We start from the raw sequence: 18126 nt of genomic DNA, 5'->3' as shown, positions 1-18126 counted from the left end.
TCACCCAATGCACAATACCCACAGATCCAAACAGACTTTTGCTGTCCCCCTGAAGCTAAATGAGTCAACGTTAAATTTCGACAGTTGTGGGTGAATATATGTCTGGTATGCCTCAGAGTACCATCTCCCAGTGGCCCATATGCTCAAAGGCTGTAGGGCCATTTTAGCAGCCATAGTTGCTGCCCTGATTTGGACAGAACGGAGCCCAAAATCTCCCACAGGAAGGTCCATTGCTGCCATGCCAGATTACAGGACCCCACCAAATTTCTGCCTTGTAAGGGAAGAGCTGTCCTTGTGGGTGAATAGAGGACCTGACTTGTGTTGGCATATTGCCAGAAATACATGGGTCACTCCAGGCAGAGGGGCAAGTGCAAGTGAATTCCCTGTGCCCACTGGTCAGCCGTGGACTTCCTGATGGTCAGGGAAACCCCTGCCTGCCTACCAAAATGTCCTGAACCCACAGAGGGCAGTTAGCCAAGTCCATTTTTGAATTTGCCAGCCCCTGAGGGCTCCCCAAAAGGCTAGAGTGAATGCCACTTCAAATAGGGAGTCCTGATATGGCAACCAGCAAAGGATAGGCAGTTGTCATGCTAGCTAGGCTGTAAGCATGAGCCTCTTTCTCCATCTTTAAATGGACTGAGTTTATTCTGGCCTAGTGTCAGAGATACAGGACTTATTGTTATGAACTTATATTGTGTGAACACAGGCAAACTGCTTCTATGAACATTCAGTGATAAACAGAAAACATTGGGTATAAGAACTAACTCAATATGGACATTAATAACAAATACCCACTTGCCTACTGTCTATAGGCAGTGGATCCTGTTTGATCTTAAGCATTTGGCATTTGTGCCAGCTTCCATATGAACATTTTGACTCTGTGTGGGGCCAAGCAGCAAGCACGCCAACCTAGCTAAGAGGCCTCCCTGCTTGTTCCTGCCATTGCTGTGACTATGCATTCCACTGCATAGAAGGACTCTAGATCAGGCTTCCCCAAGAAGCTGCCAAGCCATGCAGAACACAACTGCACTTCTGTCCAAGGAAGACAGCCTCTAAGAACAGTTTTCAGCAGAAGCCATGATGAAGGGACCCTGGATTCATCTTGTTCAGCCACCATAAAAGTAAAGCAGGAGAGTCACATTCTCCAGGTGTGTCAGTGCATATGCAAATAGAGTAGCCTATAGCTGGACAAAAGATCACTGGATACAGAGGAGAAGCTCAAGGGAGCGCCTGTTGCTGAAGACTTAATCTCATCATGCAGGGCAACCTCATTGTGTTAGCTATGGTGTTACAGTAGATTGCAATGTGGCTCTAAATTGACCAACTTCCTTTCTTTGTTTAAGGTAGTTTTTCAATAAGTCAGCCCATCAAGTCCCACTAATCTCATCAAGCCTCTGGGAGCCCCCCCCCCATCCATCCCTTTTGGTGACCTAAGGATTGACACACACAGGTGTCATGCAGTGTCATGTCACCTGACCTCTAGTCATGAGTCACCCGATACTATAGCCTGGAGACACAAGGATGGTAATATAAGGCCGTGTGGTATGCAGTTCAGTGTGTCTCGCTTAGTATCCCTACCCCACTGTCTGAGCCATCACCAGTTACACAATTGGGCCCCATTATGGCTAGTGATGCTGGTCATCTCTGGCCACCCCTCCCCTTATCATCTATCATTACTGGGAAGTCTTCAAGATGATAAAGTGTCACCCTGTCCATGTTTTACCCTTGTGTTACCCCTATCAATTTCATCTCTATTTTTCCTTAGGAACTGTGTGATTGTTGTATGAATTATTTACCTTGTTTGAATGTGTGATTGTATTTATATATTTTTCCCAGAGTAAACATTTTAAAATATATTTAGTCTGAAGTCTCCTTTCTGAGAACTACCCCTCCATAAATCTCTCTCCTACGCTCTGCCAGGGTCTCCTCTGCTAATTCTCCTTCTAAGAGGAGATTCACAGCAATTTTGCTAACAAGGTTAGGATCTCAAATGTCAGGAGCCATGAGCCATGAAGGAGAGCCGCTTCCACCCCTCTACTACTATGGTGACTGTGTCTTTGGATAGTTCTGGATGCAAGACACAAGGATGGTAATGTAGTTCCACCTTTCATGGTTAGAAGTTATTTCATCAGATGCATGAAGTGAATTCTCAGCCTGCATATATTACTACACATGGGTGAGGAAAGTTTGTTAGTAAGGACAAAATATTATTTTATGTTAATATTTTTTAAAAATTATTAATATTGCCATGATGTGGATAGCCCAGGCTTGGTCTCATCAGATATCAGAAGGTAAACAGGATCAACCCATGCTACTTTTTCAATGGGAGACTTCCAAGGAATACCAGGGTCATGATGTGGAGGCAGTCAAATGCAAACCGCCTCTGAATGTCTCTTGCCTTGAAAACCCAATGGGTTATATGTTACATTTTTAAAAGCTCATATACAAGGGAAGCTGAAAGTTAATGCAGGTGCAGGAAGACAACACCATCTGAAGATTGGCTCACTGCCTCCTCCTGGATTTATTTATGTATATTTATAAACAGGCTTACAGACACCAAAACTCTCAAGACAGCTTGCAATAAATTTTAAAATCAGAAAAATCTGTAAAATACTAAAACTGCCAGTAGAAGAATGTCTCATAGAAGATTGAGTAATGTCAGTCATATATCAGAGAAAGGGAAACATTCATGTGGTCCAATGGATAGCTGCAGACTTTATTTCTAAGTCTAAGACAGTGATTGTTAATGGAAGCAATTCATGTCCCTCAGGAAGAGAGCTGTAATCTCAAGGGCTTCAAACTGGTGGGGGAAGGGCAAATGGACAGCATTTGGGATTTTTGACAGCCCCCTTCTCCCTACTTGCAGTGGCTTCTGACAGCTAATGGGAAGTTGTTTATACCGCTCACTCGTCACTAAGAATAAAATCCCGGGTTCTAGATTCTTCTTCCGGGCCATTAAAAATTAAGCCTAACATTACTGTTGGCTGATAGTTATCAGGCACATCGATCTCTTTAAATGTATTCCTAAAATCTCTGTGTTATTTTAATATATCATTCATAAGTATACCTGTATATATAAAGGTTCCTTGTCTGAAGTGCTGTTTTTATGTCCCTGTTTTTAAATTGTGGCTGCGGGACTATTCAATAATGGTGCTGCATTCTTGTGACAATGATTCCATGTTGTGTGCTGTGATCATCTGGCATTCATAGGTATTCTCTTTCCAGACATAGACAATAATGGCTCATTGTAAAAGATATATTGGAGTTGCAGAAGGGCCTTTCAGGTGTCTTATTTTTTGTTGTGTTCCCTACTTTAGAAATGATTTCATCTCTCCTGAGGGTAAGCCAAAACAATAAAATATAATTGTTACTAATAAATCCAAATCGATGAGCAAGTGGTGCTGCTACACCCACACATTTTCTCCCTCTCTGTTGTCACGGACTTGATTTACATTTTACCAGCTTAATTAAGGAATGGTTGGAACCCAGAGTCTATTTGTGAGGTATAGAATGAGCTAGTTCCAAGCAGATATACAAATTAATCACACTTCAGCCGTCATGTAATCTTAATGATGCTAGTATGCCAGTGACTCCTTGTTGTTTTATCCTTTCAGACTCTACTGCTGTATATTGTGGCCCATGTGACACAAAGGTCCATCTTGACAGAGCTGATGAATAGAGAAGGAGAGCGATATTGGCAGATTGCTCACCAGGACTGCTTCCTCTAGCATTGTTTTCCCTAAATAATTCAGAAAGGCTTGTATTTTCATCAAAGTATTTCTGTTCTCTGAATGAATAGGAAGGAGTAAATCAGTATCATGGTGATCCTTGCATTAACATTTACAGATTTTAATGTCAGGTTATTTTTCCTCCCCCCTCCCCCTCATTGTTTTTGCTTGTGGGCCCAGGGACATAAGGGCCTTCATTGTTTTTGCTTGGTCACAGATTTATGTGATTTCACAGATTCTTGCCCAGGTGAACTTCTTTGAATCTAAGAGAAATTATACTCAAGTAGAGAGCAAATTGAACACCCTCCATGCCACTTGCTCAGCATTTATTATGGTGGTCTTTTCATTCTAACGTAGAAATAACGCAAACCACCTTGAGAGATGATTGGAATGAGACTCCATGGAGGATGGGAGGGTAAATGATTTTGCATGTTTTGATTTACATTTCACCATCTTAATTGATGAATGCTTGGAACTACAGGGGTAGCATTTACCTTCCCAGATTATCTTCGTGAGGTATGGAGTAGCCTAGTTCCAAGCAGATATACCAATTAATACGTAATCAGCCATGGTTGATGGTTTTCAGAAATAGGTGCTTGGAATGCCTGATTGAAAGGAAGAGTGGTTGTAAAGGAGTGTCATGGGAATGAGGGACAGGCAGAAGAAATGGCTGGTTTCTTACAACCAAAAATAGGCAGGGACATAAAGAAGATATTGGATTTATATCCCGCCCTCCACTCCGAAGAGTCTCAGAGCGGCTCACAATCTCCTTTACCTTCCTCCCCCACAACAGGCACCCTGTGAGGTGGGTGGGACTGGAGAGGGCTCTCACAGCAGCTGCCCTTTCAAGGACAACCTCTGCCAGAGCTATGGCTGACCCAAGGCCATGCCAGCAGGTGCAAGTGGAGGAGTGGGGAATCAAACCCGGCTCTCCCAGATAAGAGTCCACACACTTAACCACTACACCAAACTGGCTCTCCCAAAGAAGAGCATATATGAACTATGTGGGGGAGGAATGGTAATATCAAAGTACAGGAGTTTGGTGGGTACATGCAATTACTGTGGAAGACATCTGAGGGATACCATTAGTAGCAAATTGTGACATTAAGATAAATTAACTATAACTGTCATCCTGTTGATCCCAAAGAAGGATAAGAGACTTAAGATGGTTCATCTTATTCTGAACTGTGTTGGGGGGTGGGAATTGCACTTGTTTTTAAGATGAACTACATTCTCCAAGTAACTCAGCATCTAGTTACTCTTGAGAAGTGAAATGGGACCTCTGGTACCCCATAGGCTAAAAGGCAGAATGTTAGTCTTGCAGCACTATTTTCTGGAAGCACTGGACCAGATAGGGTTGGAGGCACTGAAGTGTGGGGGAGGGATCAGCCATGTGCCCTTTCCAGGCGCAGTCCCTTCGAAATGCCAGTGGCATGCCTCAGCACTGAATTATCTCAGCTTCATTTTCCTCGCTGAGGAGATGGTCGTTGGGGGGAGTGGGGGAGCTTTAGAAACCTGGAAATTTACCAGCAGTGGGGAAGGGAGGGAGGAGGAGGCGGGGGTGCTACGCTGCAGGGGGGAAGTGCAGGGGGGGCGACCAATTGCCCAGTCGATGGGAAATCGGTGCTGAGCTCATTCCATGCTGGGCCAAGGCGCCTGCAGGTCGAACAGACTGTGCCAAAAAGGGCACATGGCTCCTCCCTCCCCAGTACTTCCTTCCCATTCTGTTCAACCTGCGGCCGGCTTGGCCCAGTGTGGAATGAGCTCAGCATCGATTTCCCACCAATCAGACGATCAGTGGGTGGGGGAAGGGCTTCACGTAGCATGAAACTGACCTGTGGAGGCGCGCAACCTGGGGGAGGGAGGCACAATGCGGGGGAAGGCAGAGGAAATGGGCGACCACGGGACTGGAAGCCCCGCGGCCTGGCGTTGAGGGCTCCGCGGCCCGGTGCCGGGTCGCAACCCTGTCTTTGGGAAACACTGCCCTAAAAGACTTCTGATTACCTGTGCAAATCTTTAAAAGTTTCTTCAACAACAGGTGCCAATACAGCACAAGGATGTGTACTGCATTATTGTGCATGCATGCAAGAAAATATTTTAAACAATATGTTAATTGAAAGTCATTCTGTTAAACAGAACTTCTGTCTGAAATGTTGAAGAATTACTATAAGAGTAATGCATGACCTCACTGCGGTATTCCCTCTAAGCTGCAGTCTTGTGAGCGAAAATTCTACTTCATGAGGTACTGGCATTAAAGTTGTGAGCTACTGCATAAATTAGTTTGCTCTGAGCTAAGACAAAAATGTGTGAGCCAGAGGCTAAAAAACTGAGCTTGTTCACACTAACTCATCTTAGTGGAAACACTGCCTCACTCCTTAACATTTTTTGATTGGCTCGATCGCCTGCAGCAGCCTTTGTAGGGTTGGCTTCATCTACTGCAGTAACCATTTTGTGATTGTGCCCACCACCCTATCTCAGAATTCCGAAAGTGCCTGCAGACTTGAAAAAGTTGGAGACTGTGTGGTTAGAGAGATGGATCTCAGAGACCTAGGTCTGAATCCTTTGGACTATGTAGTTAGCTTTGGTGAAATTTAGAAAAAGAACTGGAGTGCTTTGCTTTGTTAATTCTGTGAACTCCCCCAAAAGATTAGTAGCAGCTTTGTTTGATGCTGCTGTATGTTGGAGGTGCTATGTTATTCGCAGAAATCTGATTTGACTTTATAATGTGGATCCTGAAGATCTTTGTAGCTTTGACTGACATAATTTTTCTAAGGAGGAGAGTTGATTGCGTTCATTTTCCTCTTCATCATATTTATGGGAAGTCTTGTATATTTATAATGGTGTAAAGAATGCACTGCCAAAGAGAACTCGCTTCTACACAGTAATCTGCTTGCAGACCCTCAAAGCCATTGTATAATCAGTGGTTGAGAATTACTCAGAGCTGGTACTTGGTACATGGTATTCCATGCATACTATAGCTGTTTGTGTCTCCTTAAAATCTGCACAATGTGAGATGATGCTTCTTAACACATGTACTGCAATAACTTCAGATGAATTTATACAATAATTTACATTGTGGAAAAAGTTACCTCAGTGTGACCTTTTCATTATTGGGGCACACTTCTTGCGATGTTGTAGTGACGGGGTTTATGGTTTTAGTTTGTCTGCCTAAGTCTGTGCAGAAACTTCTATTTACAGTCTAGGGGTGATAACATCCAGCTGCAAAGCATATGATTAGACCTGGTACCGGTAATTAGTGGCTATCCAGGATGGTAAAAGGAGGAGACTTTTCTTCCTTGGAGAGCTTGCTTGTTCTGGCAAGGGGTTGATGTGGCCTCAGGGCCATTGATATGGATGCATTTGGGAATCCTGGAAGACTCTGCCAGACATCTTATTATTTATTTATTTATTTATTACATTAAATTTATATCCCGCAAGCAGACTCAGGGCGGCTAACAATCAGTTATATAAAACAATTTTAAAACTATAAAATACATTTAAAACATTTTATCGGGCTATACATTTTAATATGGCAGGATCTTTCTTTTTCTGTTGATGATCCCATGATATTTGTAGCTCCTCTCAGTGATGAGAGGTGGTGCTTCTATCCCAGATAGAACCTACAAGCAGGACTTGCCCTGTGATGTTCTGGACTTTTTATCTGACTACAATTGGGTTTTATGCCAAGGTAATTTAGTCAGTAGTAAAGGATTTTTTAATTTTCTTTAACACTATGTGTTTTGGAATGCCTGTACACCCAGAATAAATCTTTTTATGAACCTTTGTTCTGGTGTTTGTGTCAGTAGCTTGCAGAAGTGACCAGTTGCCTTTTGGCCCTACTAAAGAGTGTTCTGGTGGGAGTGTCTGGAAGGTGTGAATATCTCAAGTATCCTCCTGTTTAATTTATGGTCTGTTGACTCTTCTGTAGGGAACAGGATAAGCTGGGCCCTGTGTCCTAGAGTAATCTTGGTGGCAGCATACGTGAGGGAAGGTAGAAGAACTCTGTCTCTCTCTCTCTTTAGGGTAAATTTTACAGGGCCCTGTTAGCAGTTTTCCAGACTAGCCTCATCGCAGGGAGCTGGGTAGGGTTGCTGGAGGAGAACTGTTGCAGAGGCTCTACAGATGTACTCTCACATGGTCTGAAAGATGACAGAAAACTTAACAATTCCTCAGATGCTCTGAAAGTATATATCTACTCAAGTTGAAGTGCATCTGCACAATGTTTCATTTCAGGATCAGGTAGGTATCAGTCAAACAAACTTCTCTGATGAAACCATAGATAAAATTTATTAGTACTGAAAGTCCAGTGCCAGGAATGAGTGGTAATGGTTACAATGGGGTAGATATAGGGCAGTTGCACAGGTAAATTCTGGCGCCCATTCCTCCCACCTTTAAGGCATTAAAACATATTCCCACCACTCTCTTCAGTTGAGTCCAAGGTCGCTGAAATTTGGAAAGCATCCTTGGAAGGGCCAGACTCTGGTTGCCTCAGTAATGAGACAGCAAAGCAAGTGTGGGATACACCAGAGTTAAAGTAAAGGGAAAGTACAGAAGTTGCCGATTCCCCGCCTCAACAGACAGTGAATTACCCAACAGGCACACCTGACAGACAGGTGAGAAAATGGGAACATCTAAAGCTGCTTTATACGACATGAGAACATAGGTCCATGTAGCTCAGTACTGTCTATTTTGACTGACAGTGGCTCTCCAATCTCCTAGGCAGAGAAAGCTCTTTTTTAGTATCTGTTGAGATCCTTTGGTTTGAGGTATTAAGGAATTAACCCGAGAACTGCAAGCAAAGCTCCTCCTGTGCAGTTGAGCCACATTTCTTCCCTTGGAGTAATCCAGGAAAGAAAGCACTTGGTGCAGTACTGGAGACCAAAACTTGGGATTTTCTCCAAGCTACCACCATAACTTGATGGCTTGGAATCCTCAGCCTCAACCAAGGGAAATTTTTAACCAAGTAAGCTTGTTCTAAGGGCCGCTAAATTTAATAATTCCGATTTCAAGTTGCCTTCCCAGAGAAGTCACAGGAAAATTTGGCCTGAGGAGATCCTAGACCCAGTAGACTATAGTTTCTTCAATTTCTCAGTGCATCACTTCTATGGAGTCAGCTCTTAGAAGGATCTACCATTAAATCTATGCAAAAGCAAGGGAAAGAGAAGAGTAAATGGTCTTTCCCTGGTTGTTCTGTGGTACCTTAGGGGAGGTACCATGGCTCAGTAGTAAGCTGCTTTCTTTATATACAGAAGTTCCCAGGTTCAATCCACAGCTTCTCCAGTTAGAGAGATAATGTAATAGGTGATGTGAAATATCACTACTAGAGACCCTGGAGAGCCTGTCAGTTAAGAGTATACAGTGTTAACCTTAATAGACTAATGGTCTGACTTGGTATAAGACCTTGGTATTTATACCTTCTCTGTCTGACTTACCTTTCCCCTACACTGAATTATCACAGGTCTTCACTTGACTATTTAAACTGGTGCAGCTCTAGTTACAACTGTACAGTTGCTGTTGTTGAATTGTACAGTAAATGAATAAGCAGACAGTTCAGCCAGCTAAATCATAAATCATGTGCTCATCCCTTCCCCTAAACCAAGGGTTTCCATTACATCTGCCCATCATTCAGCTGCTGTTCTTTGCAGGACAATATATTTCATTGTGATATGAAAATGGAAGTGAAAATGGACTTGATTTTCTCTCCTCCACAAGCCAACTGTTTCTTTACAACTCCCCCCAAAATGAACACATGTCAATGTATGCATTATGGTAAAATATGCAAGCTTATAATTTGTAACATTTTTTGTTTGTGAGGGGAAAAAATAATGATTCCAGCTGTCAAGTCATAATTTAGATCTCTTTCATACCTGCAGTAAGATTAAAGTCCTAACAGAATTCCAGCATAAAAGATGCTTGTTAATATGTGAAACAGTTTGGAGTATTTTTGTATAATCTCTCTATTTCTGTTTATTAACCAAAATGTCACAAAGATTGGCACTTGAGTTATAACCATTTCTTCATCATTCACACAGTTCAGGCAGTGTACAGGGGAGAATGTGCAGCTGATGCTTATGTCAGTGTAATGGGCATGTTCCTACCCAAGTTCTGCTCTTTCAAAAAGATACCTTTTAATCTTCTTGCAGGTTCTCAGTTTAATTTACCAAGTTGCTACCCACTGCCATGGAGCGTATTTGGATCCAGCAGCATGCTGTGTCCCAGTGATGCTGGCAGTACTGTGGGGGGAGTGTTTGGTTCAAGGCTAATAGTGATGGTAGTGGAGATAGACTCACTTGTCACCTTCTCCACACTGCCACCAGCTAAGTGCAAGATGAATTGCTCTTGTGGTGTTGTCAGGTCATTATAACTTCCTGATCCATCACTGCTTTCAAGTTCCATGGCTTTCCCTGGTTATATATGCAGGAATTCACCCTTGCATTTTAGCAAATCTAAAATGGTTTCACTTTAGTTGGATTATATTCTTTGTTTTTAAACTGGAAATGTATTGCAATGAAAAGCAAACAAAAAACCCCCCACCGTTTTTTGTTTCAGAAGTACCTCTGAAACTTAAAACTTGCTCTACTCCAGGGCTGAACCTAGATTTTTTTAGGTGTGGAGCAGGGGGGGGGGGGGGGCTGATTTTTTTAAAAGCCCCTTCTCACCTAAAAATCTATGCTGCCTCTGCCAGCAATTCAGATCACATGGAAGGGCCAGCAGAAGCAGCCGCAGCCTCCCTGCACCATTTAAAGACCCCACCGACCAGCTGGGATGCCTGAGCCTGCTCCTGCCACCTCTCCTGCATAATTTGGATCATGGGGAAGGAAAAGGCAGCAGGGAGTGAAGCCCCCTCTGTGGCTATGGGACTGCTGTGCTCCAAAATAGTTGGCATCAATCATGCAAATTGAATGCTAACATTGACATAATATATTTGCAAACTAGTTCCACAGCACCTGCTAAGTATTTTGAAATAACTCTTCTCTGTTAGCGTTGTGGTTGATATATGCAGTACAAAAATGGTAAATAATTTGTTGTAGTGAATTTCTAACATGTCCAGTATAAGAAAAGTGTAAAGCCTACACTTTAGATTAACTTAATGGGTGATGTTTTTAACACTATTTTACAAGCCAACACATCAGATGGACACAGGTAATTAGTGCTATGTAAATCAAACATCTTCAGTTTGTTGTAGTGGTTAAGTGTGTGGACTCTTATCTGGGAGAACCAGGTTTGATTCCCCACTCCTCCACCTACAGCTGCTGAAATGGCCTTGGGTTAGTCATAGCTATTGCAGGCGTTGTCCTTGAAAGGGCAGCTGCTGTGAGAGCCCAGCCAGCCCCACCCACCTGTCTGTTGTGGGAGAAGATATAGGAGATTGTAAGCCACTCTGAGTCTCTGATTCAGAGAGAAGGGCGGTATAAATATGCAGTCTTCTTCTTCTTGTTGTTCCATTGATAAAAGGTTACATGGGAGATGTCCATTTTTGGATTGTCCGTGTTCATCATTGTAGTATAACTTTAATTCCACTTTCAGTCTGTGCAGATCTTGATATTTGCCTGGCAGGTTCTTTTCTGGAAATAATTCATATTTACTAGACTTTGTAAGCTATTAAAATTCTAATTCCATTATGTGAATTGTTTCTCTCATGGGGCTGTTCCTTCTGACTCCTTCCCCTAGGATAACTGTTAGCTTCACTTGGCTGAGCCCAGGATTGGTGTGCCAATATTTGGTAGATTATGGCTTTGACTTCTCTTGCTCACTCAAGGACACCTTTGGATCCAGCCCATGTTAATAGGCTAGTGTTATTTATAGTGCTGTTGCAAGGAGAAATGCTTTAGAATGTAGCAAAGCAAATGTTTTGACATATTAAGGACACAGTCCTTCCAAAAAGAATTCAGTTGATTTCAGTGGGAGAGTTAAGAATATGCTTGATAGGACTGTACCTTAAAAATTATAAATTGCCATTGTTGTATATCATATGGCCTAAGCATGGCATATGGACCTTTTTGGATAACTGCAGTCATATAATCTTTAGCACAAGTCTTTTAAAGCCCAGCTTCTTTAATCAGTGTTAAGGCTTTTTCTATTAAATCAGTGAAAATAAAATCTGTACTGGGACTTTAATAAATTTATAGCATAGATTTTTCTGCCTGTGAAGCTTGAATGTAAAGGGCTATAATCTGACTTTCATACTGAATTGCATTTCTTTATATATTAAAAAAACAACTTTCATGCTTAATTGCTGCTGTATCTCTAGTACATTTTCTTTATCATTCTTTTCACAAAATGCATTTTACTCCAATAACAACTTGTGCTGCGTGCTTTTATGAAAAGCACTCTCTGGAAAACTTGGACATTTTCCACTGGAATCCCTACAGACCCATCCAATTTGAAAATACTCTGTTTTATCCTCTCCTTAATTACAATATGTGGAGCTCTGCTCTTTTAACTGTTTTGAAGTTCCACAGAATAATGATTCTATCCCAACTATAAAGAATAAGACAGAGAACTATTCACAGTTGGAAGCCAGCTGTTGCTTAGCTACCTAGCTTTTTAATTCAGAATATCCTCCAATTTAATAATAACCAGCCCTTAAGCTGCTAAATGTATTTGTTCATGACACATTGTGCCATTTTCTTGTATTTTTCACCTGTTACAGCAATTATGGTGGGACAAGGAAGGCATTTAGCAAGGGGTTAATGCAGAGTGCAAAATCCAAAATGTACATTAGTGCAGATGAAATCTTCACTAAAATTGCAGTATTGAAATTGTCAGACTAGAAAACAGTTTGGGGAGCAAAATAACAATCTGTTGGTTTTAGCATATGACATGGAGCTTGCTTATCCCAAGTTAAGGCTATATCCATTTACCTGCCTTTGACTTTGGGTGGACTACTTTACTGCTGAATCACAATATCCTTGATCAATGACAAAACTGCAGTTCTCATCTAATAGGGATGTATCAGTTGGATCAAAGAGTTGTTTTCAAAATACATTTGACAAGTCTTTTCAGATTGAACACTTTCCTTGCACAAGGTACACTACCAACACCCAACACCAGCACTCCGCATACACAGAGAGAGAGAGAGCGATAGTGTGACATGTTTGTTAGAATATTCAGGACCAAGTTTGAATTTCCACTCTACCATGGCAGCTTTCTCAGTGACCTTGGCCTGTCCTCAGTCTAACCTACCTCACATGAGTGGTATCATGAGGATAAAATGGAGGAAGGGAAAACAATGTGGTAAACTGGTTTGGGTCTCCATTGGGGAGAAAGGCATGGTATAAATGAAGTGAATAAATCATAAGATATGCTAAGATTCAGCATCTTCCTCTGTGCAGTATTGTGTTGATCTGTTGGCATTCCAAGAACCAGCCACTACTTTAAAAGTGTGTCCTAACAAATATACTTCAGAGTGAGGCTCATTCAGACTGCTAAATTGTAGAGAAATAATAGTGCAGACCAGGACACATGCATGAAGTGTCAGTGTTGACCTTCATGAGAACAGATGCACTTTTTTCTACCATGTGCAATCATGGTCGTGCCATGCCAGTTAATAACCTGACTTTAACTTACCTTTCCATGCTGTCATTGAGGTGTTATTAGACTCTTGAGTCTAATGCAAAGAAAGCCACTGCTTTTGATTTTTGTTGCAAGGGTCAACATAGGTGGATCCATTGGTTCTTGAATATTGAAATATGTGGTTGTCATTAGTTTCCCAAGGAGTGAAAATGAGATTTTCTGGTGGAGAATCCATTGTAAGTTAGCCTATAGTGGAGAACAGGATTTAAGGTAATTTCAGATATGCTCGTTGCTGAGCCAGAAGACAAGGTCTGTGCCTGTTTCTTGGCTGCAGCTGGTTGATTGATTTTAAACGGTATAGTTGTTTTAAAATGATTAGCTGGCTTTTAATGCTTTTACTTTGTTGTTACCCGCCCTGAGCCTGCTTGCAGGGAGGGCAGGATAGAAATCCAAAATAATAACAACTGCATATAAGTTTTATCAGTAAATCTCTAACTCCATTTACCACAACATATTTACTTTATATAAGCTGTACATTCAGCCTCACCTGTCTCAATTATATTTCTTTTTGTTGCCCTATACTTTTTATTAATAATGTATCCAGTGCATTTGAAAACTTGCACTGTTCAGCTTTGAACAGATTACTTGCACACTGTTGAATTCAAATATCAAAAGCATGCTTTTTAGCCAGGTCTCCTTGCAATTACAATGGTGTTGAAATAAAAGAAAAAATTAAAAAGAGCCTTTGGTGTGCACTGTAACAAGATGTAAACCCTTATACTGAGGTCACCTTATAAATATTTATTCCTATAAATTTCTTTAAAGAAATTAAATTATGTGTTCTATACAAAGTAGACAAGAAAGGCTTTTAGTGTCACTGGCTGTAAATTGAAGTCATTTGTCTAGGAGGGTCAGGTGCCACTTTGTGGTAAGGATTTGTCTAAGATCCAGGCAAAGGAAGATTGATAGCGCAAAGAGCATGATGAAATGAGCAATGCAATATGCATATGAAGTTGTGGGTTAATTAGGAAAATTTAAACCAGCAAGTTTCTGTTGTGTGAATTAGGGGTTGTTACTTCTGGTACTGGGTGAGCTTGGCAGCCTTGTATATTTAGGCTCTGATTTCTTGCAGTATTTTAGTGGGAAGTGAATGCTTGTGAATACCAATGAAGAGAACAATCTTTGGTGCATGCATGTTATTGTTAATGAGACTTGCGTGGCAATTTTTAAGGTTAATATACATTCTTTTGTCATCAGCTGTATTCTCATTAATGTAACCAACAAACTATCTGCATTTCCTATTGCTGGGAATATATTTTTTTTAAATGAGCTGCAACACATTTCATTGAATTACATTCCTGTAGGTTTGTGCCAAGGGTTCCATTTTTCTGACCAATGAACTTTGAAATGCTGAAAGATTTGTGATTAAGCTGTCATTTTGAACAATTTGCAGGACCTCTTTCTCATACAAAGGAGAGGAAAATAAACTTTTCATTTTGCGTTCTGCAGAATTATGTACAAATCAAATATTTGCAAAATCCTGTACAAATAAAAGTATATTACTGAACTTTTCCTTGGACTCAACTGTTAAGAATTCATAGGTTCAGTCTGTCATATCTGAAAGCAGCATTTCAGATTGTCCATACTGTTTGTGAATAACATATGTAAGAACCCCAAAAAGCTGTTCACCACTGAAAGAAGCTTTTATAATGGTATTATGTGACAAGCTTCCTGACCTGGATAGCTCAGACAAGCCCAGCCTCAACAGATCTTGGAAGCTAAGCAGGGTTGTCCCTGGTTAGTATTTGGATGTAAGACCACTAAAGAATACCAGGGATCCTATGCAGAGGCTGGCAATGGGAAACCACCTCTGAACATCTCTGGCCTTGCAAACCCTATTTGGTCAACATAAGTTGGCTGCAACTTAATGGTCAAAAAGAAAAAAAGCCACTGTGATACGTTATTTAGAGCAAGGGCCCCTAATCTTGTGAGTCTGTGGGTACTTCTAGAATTTAGAGGCAGCGTAGTGGGTGTCATAAAACATAATATGGCACCCTTGGGCATCGCATTGGAAATCACTGAGTTAGAATGTTGCAACAGGATGAGGGAGACATAGGTTTAAGTTCTCATTCAGACATAAAGCTCACTATGTGACCTTAGGCCAGTCATTTTCTTTCAGCCTAATCTACCTCACAGAGTTATTGGGAGTATAAACTGACGAACCAATGTGCCACCTAAACTCTGTGGAGTAAGGGAGAGAGAAATAAATAACAGAGTATATATGCATAATATTTTATTATTCCAAGGAAGTACAATCTGGTTTAGTTGTAACTATACAGGATATATAATTTAAATAAGTAACTTACCAGAATGCAGGAGTAGATAGGCATGTTTATTTAGTATGTAGAGCTGAATATTAACACTGATTTTATTTCTTTGCAGAAACCAAAGCAGAAAGACTGGCATCCTCCTGGAGGTTTTATTTTGGGACTCTGGGCTCTGATTATCATGGTCTTTTTTAAAACCTATGGAATCAAGCACATGAAGTACATCTTCTAAAGTTTCTAATGTAACAGCACTGAATCTGTATCCTTGAATGGAAATACTGTTTACTTAGATAAAGAAGGTTGGTCCTCTCTTCTGAAAGGTCTTGTCATGTATTTCCTTTATTTTATGTCAGTCTAAAGCCATCTTATGGCAAGTTTAGGACACAACTTTATACCAAAATGTTTACTTTGACCTGTGAGCTCCTCTCACTGTACACATGGGGTTCCCCTAACAATAAGAGATTCCCCTTCCAATAAAATAGATACTCAGACTGGTACTAAGATGTTAGCATATTTCCACTGAGGAATCTCCTTTACAGAGGGGTTAAAAACAAATTTCTAAGAATATAATTGCTGCATTAGTATTCAGAGGACTTCTCAGGCTTCTTGTGCTGACATGTACTTGTTTTGCTGGTATTTGCTGGAGTCCAGTTGTTTCCTTATCCTCCCCCCCCCCCCCGGCAAAAAAAAAAGATAAGATGATCTTCAGAACTGTTCAGGTCTATCATGTTAGGAAAAATTGTTAGGTTGAATTTAAGAGTCATTTCCTACTAACCTAACGCACTTCTTGTTACAGAAAATAGGGGGAGGGTGCATGTATTTCTCTGATTTCTTTCTTGTAATATAGTCTGCTGAACTCTTTGGAATCATGCTTCTGAGGAATAGGAGGGCAAATGGAAGTCTGCAATGGAAGGCTGAGAATTGACAAAATCTGCCTCCCTCTTCCTCTGGAGGAAAAAAGAAAACCCTTTGGCTTTCTGCGGGCTAATCGCTGCACAAGAACATCTTGTGCTGAGATATCTCTGTGTGTAGGTGTCCTTGATCAAGGAATGTGGCTGAATTGGTAGGTGAGGAGGAACCTGACAAAGTAATACTGGAATATTTTAAATGCTAAAACATCTTATGAATTCCAAAGGGTTTCTTTTTCCTGAGTGAGCCTTACAAAATACTTATCATTGCTGAAATGAAAGTTCAGACAATATGCTGAACCTTATTTAAGATGTCATTTTGCCAATAGAAACTTAAGTCACTTTGTGTACTTTCGCCATGACATATTGAACACTTACTCAACAGAAACAAAAATACTGTAGGAAATATTGATCTACTCTGTTAAATATGACCCCTTAGATTAGTTGTTTTACCTAGGGCAGTTTTGCTTCTTAGATTCTGCAAATCATTAGAATTGAAAAAGGGCCCAAACAATAACCTGACTGCGTGATAAGGGAACTGCCTGAAAAGTACAGCGCCCTCATATTCAGCAGAAGATATACAAGTGATTTTGAAAAATCTAAGGTTTCCTTCAGAGTAGTGTATGAAATGTCCAGTGCATTAATATACAATTTGTATATAGAGGACATTGTAGCAAATGTCATTAAGCCAATGCATTCAAAATCAAATGTATCTTCTGGTGTTATAGATATTTGTATTTAATGGTGTTGATGAATGAAATGTGTTTGCAGAGAAAATAAAATGTGAAGGACAACAGCTTGCCTCCAGGATACTTTTTGGATACATAATGAAGTTTCTCAAGTCAACAGAAATTTCATTAGGAAATTCCCATGTAAGCCATGCAGTTTATGTAACTGACGCTTCTAAGTGTACTGTTGTTAGTAAGCTGAACAAAATGCATGAGGCCCAAGATACTGTGCTGCACTAGCCCCTGCAGAGGAGTGCAGTGCACTAACTGCATTCAGCTGGTGTTTAGCTCCATTGTATCAATGATATGGTTGTGAAACTTTAAAGTGAACATAAGAACTTGGAAATTATACTGAATAAAATGGAAGACATAGAACAGTCTTTATTTCAGATGCTATTTTCTTTCTGTGCACATTTGCTTACCTGGTTCAGGTGTAATGTGAAAATAACTATTCCTAGGTGGATTTTATGGATGTTATGATATGTCCATTTTTTTGTGCTGGACTAGAAATACTTCATGAATTCTCACAATCACTTGGATCATTGTAGGTACAATTAGAGGAATCCTCTGAAAGGTTCAGAAATTATGATCAATGGTCAAAAATGATTCTTCTCAGAAATCAGGCACAACTACAGTCATGATGGACAATGCTTGGTGGTCCCTATGCCTGTGGGATAGAAATCCTTACTGCCGTCCCTTCTACCATTTCTCTTGGCATGTACACTCAGAAGTACAAAAGGCATGGCACTTTTGCTCTCTACACATATGTACTGGCAGGGGGTAATCCCAAAAAGCAGCAAAAGAAATGATGGCTCTGCAGAATCTGCAGACACAATCAGCAGGTTTCCTGATCCATCTGAACACATTAGTTGGACCACTTGTTTAGAGAAGGGTAAGTTCTTGTACAGTGAATTTGTCT

At 40.8% G+C, this 18126-nt stretch overlaps 1 protein-coding gene across 2 annotated transcripts in view; it reads left to right on the top strand.

Annotated features, from left to right (window-relative positions):
- Window positions 1-16979, top strand: part of PIGK (phosphatidylinositol glycan anchor biosynthesis class K) — a 174927-nt gene extending 157948 nt beyond the window's left edge. For both annotated transcript variants that reach the window (XM_060232043.1, XM_060232044.1), the window contains one exon: window positions 15687-16979. In XM_060232043.1, the coding sequence (XP_060088026.1) occupies window positions 15687-15803 (117 nt within the window). In that variant the 3' untranslated portion in view covers window positions 15804-16979. The remainder of the gene's footprint in view (window positions 1-15686) is intronic.
- The last annotated feature ends 1147 nt before the right edge of the window (window positions 16980-18126 follow it).

Source organism: Heteronotia binoei, chromosome 2 (genome assembly GCF_032191835.1).
Source record: "Heteronotia binoei isolate CCM8104 ecotype False Entrance Well chromosome 2, APGP_CSIRO_Hbin_v1, whole genome shotgun sequence".
Lineage (NCBI taxonomy): Eukaryota > Metazoa > Chordata > Lepidosauria > Squamata > Gekkonidae > Heteronotia > Heteronotia binoei.
The sequence above is the reverse complement of the archived record's forward strand: the minus strand, read 5'-3'. Positions and strand labels throughout refer to the sequence as shown.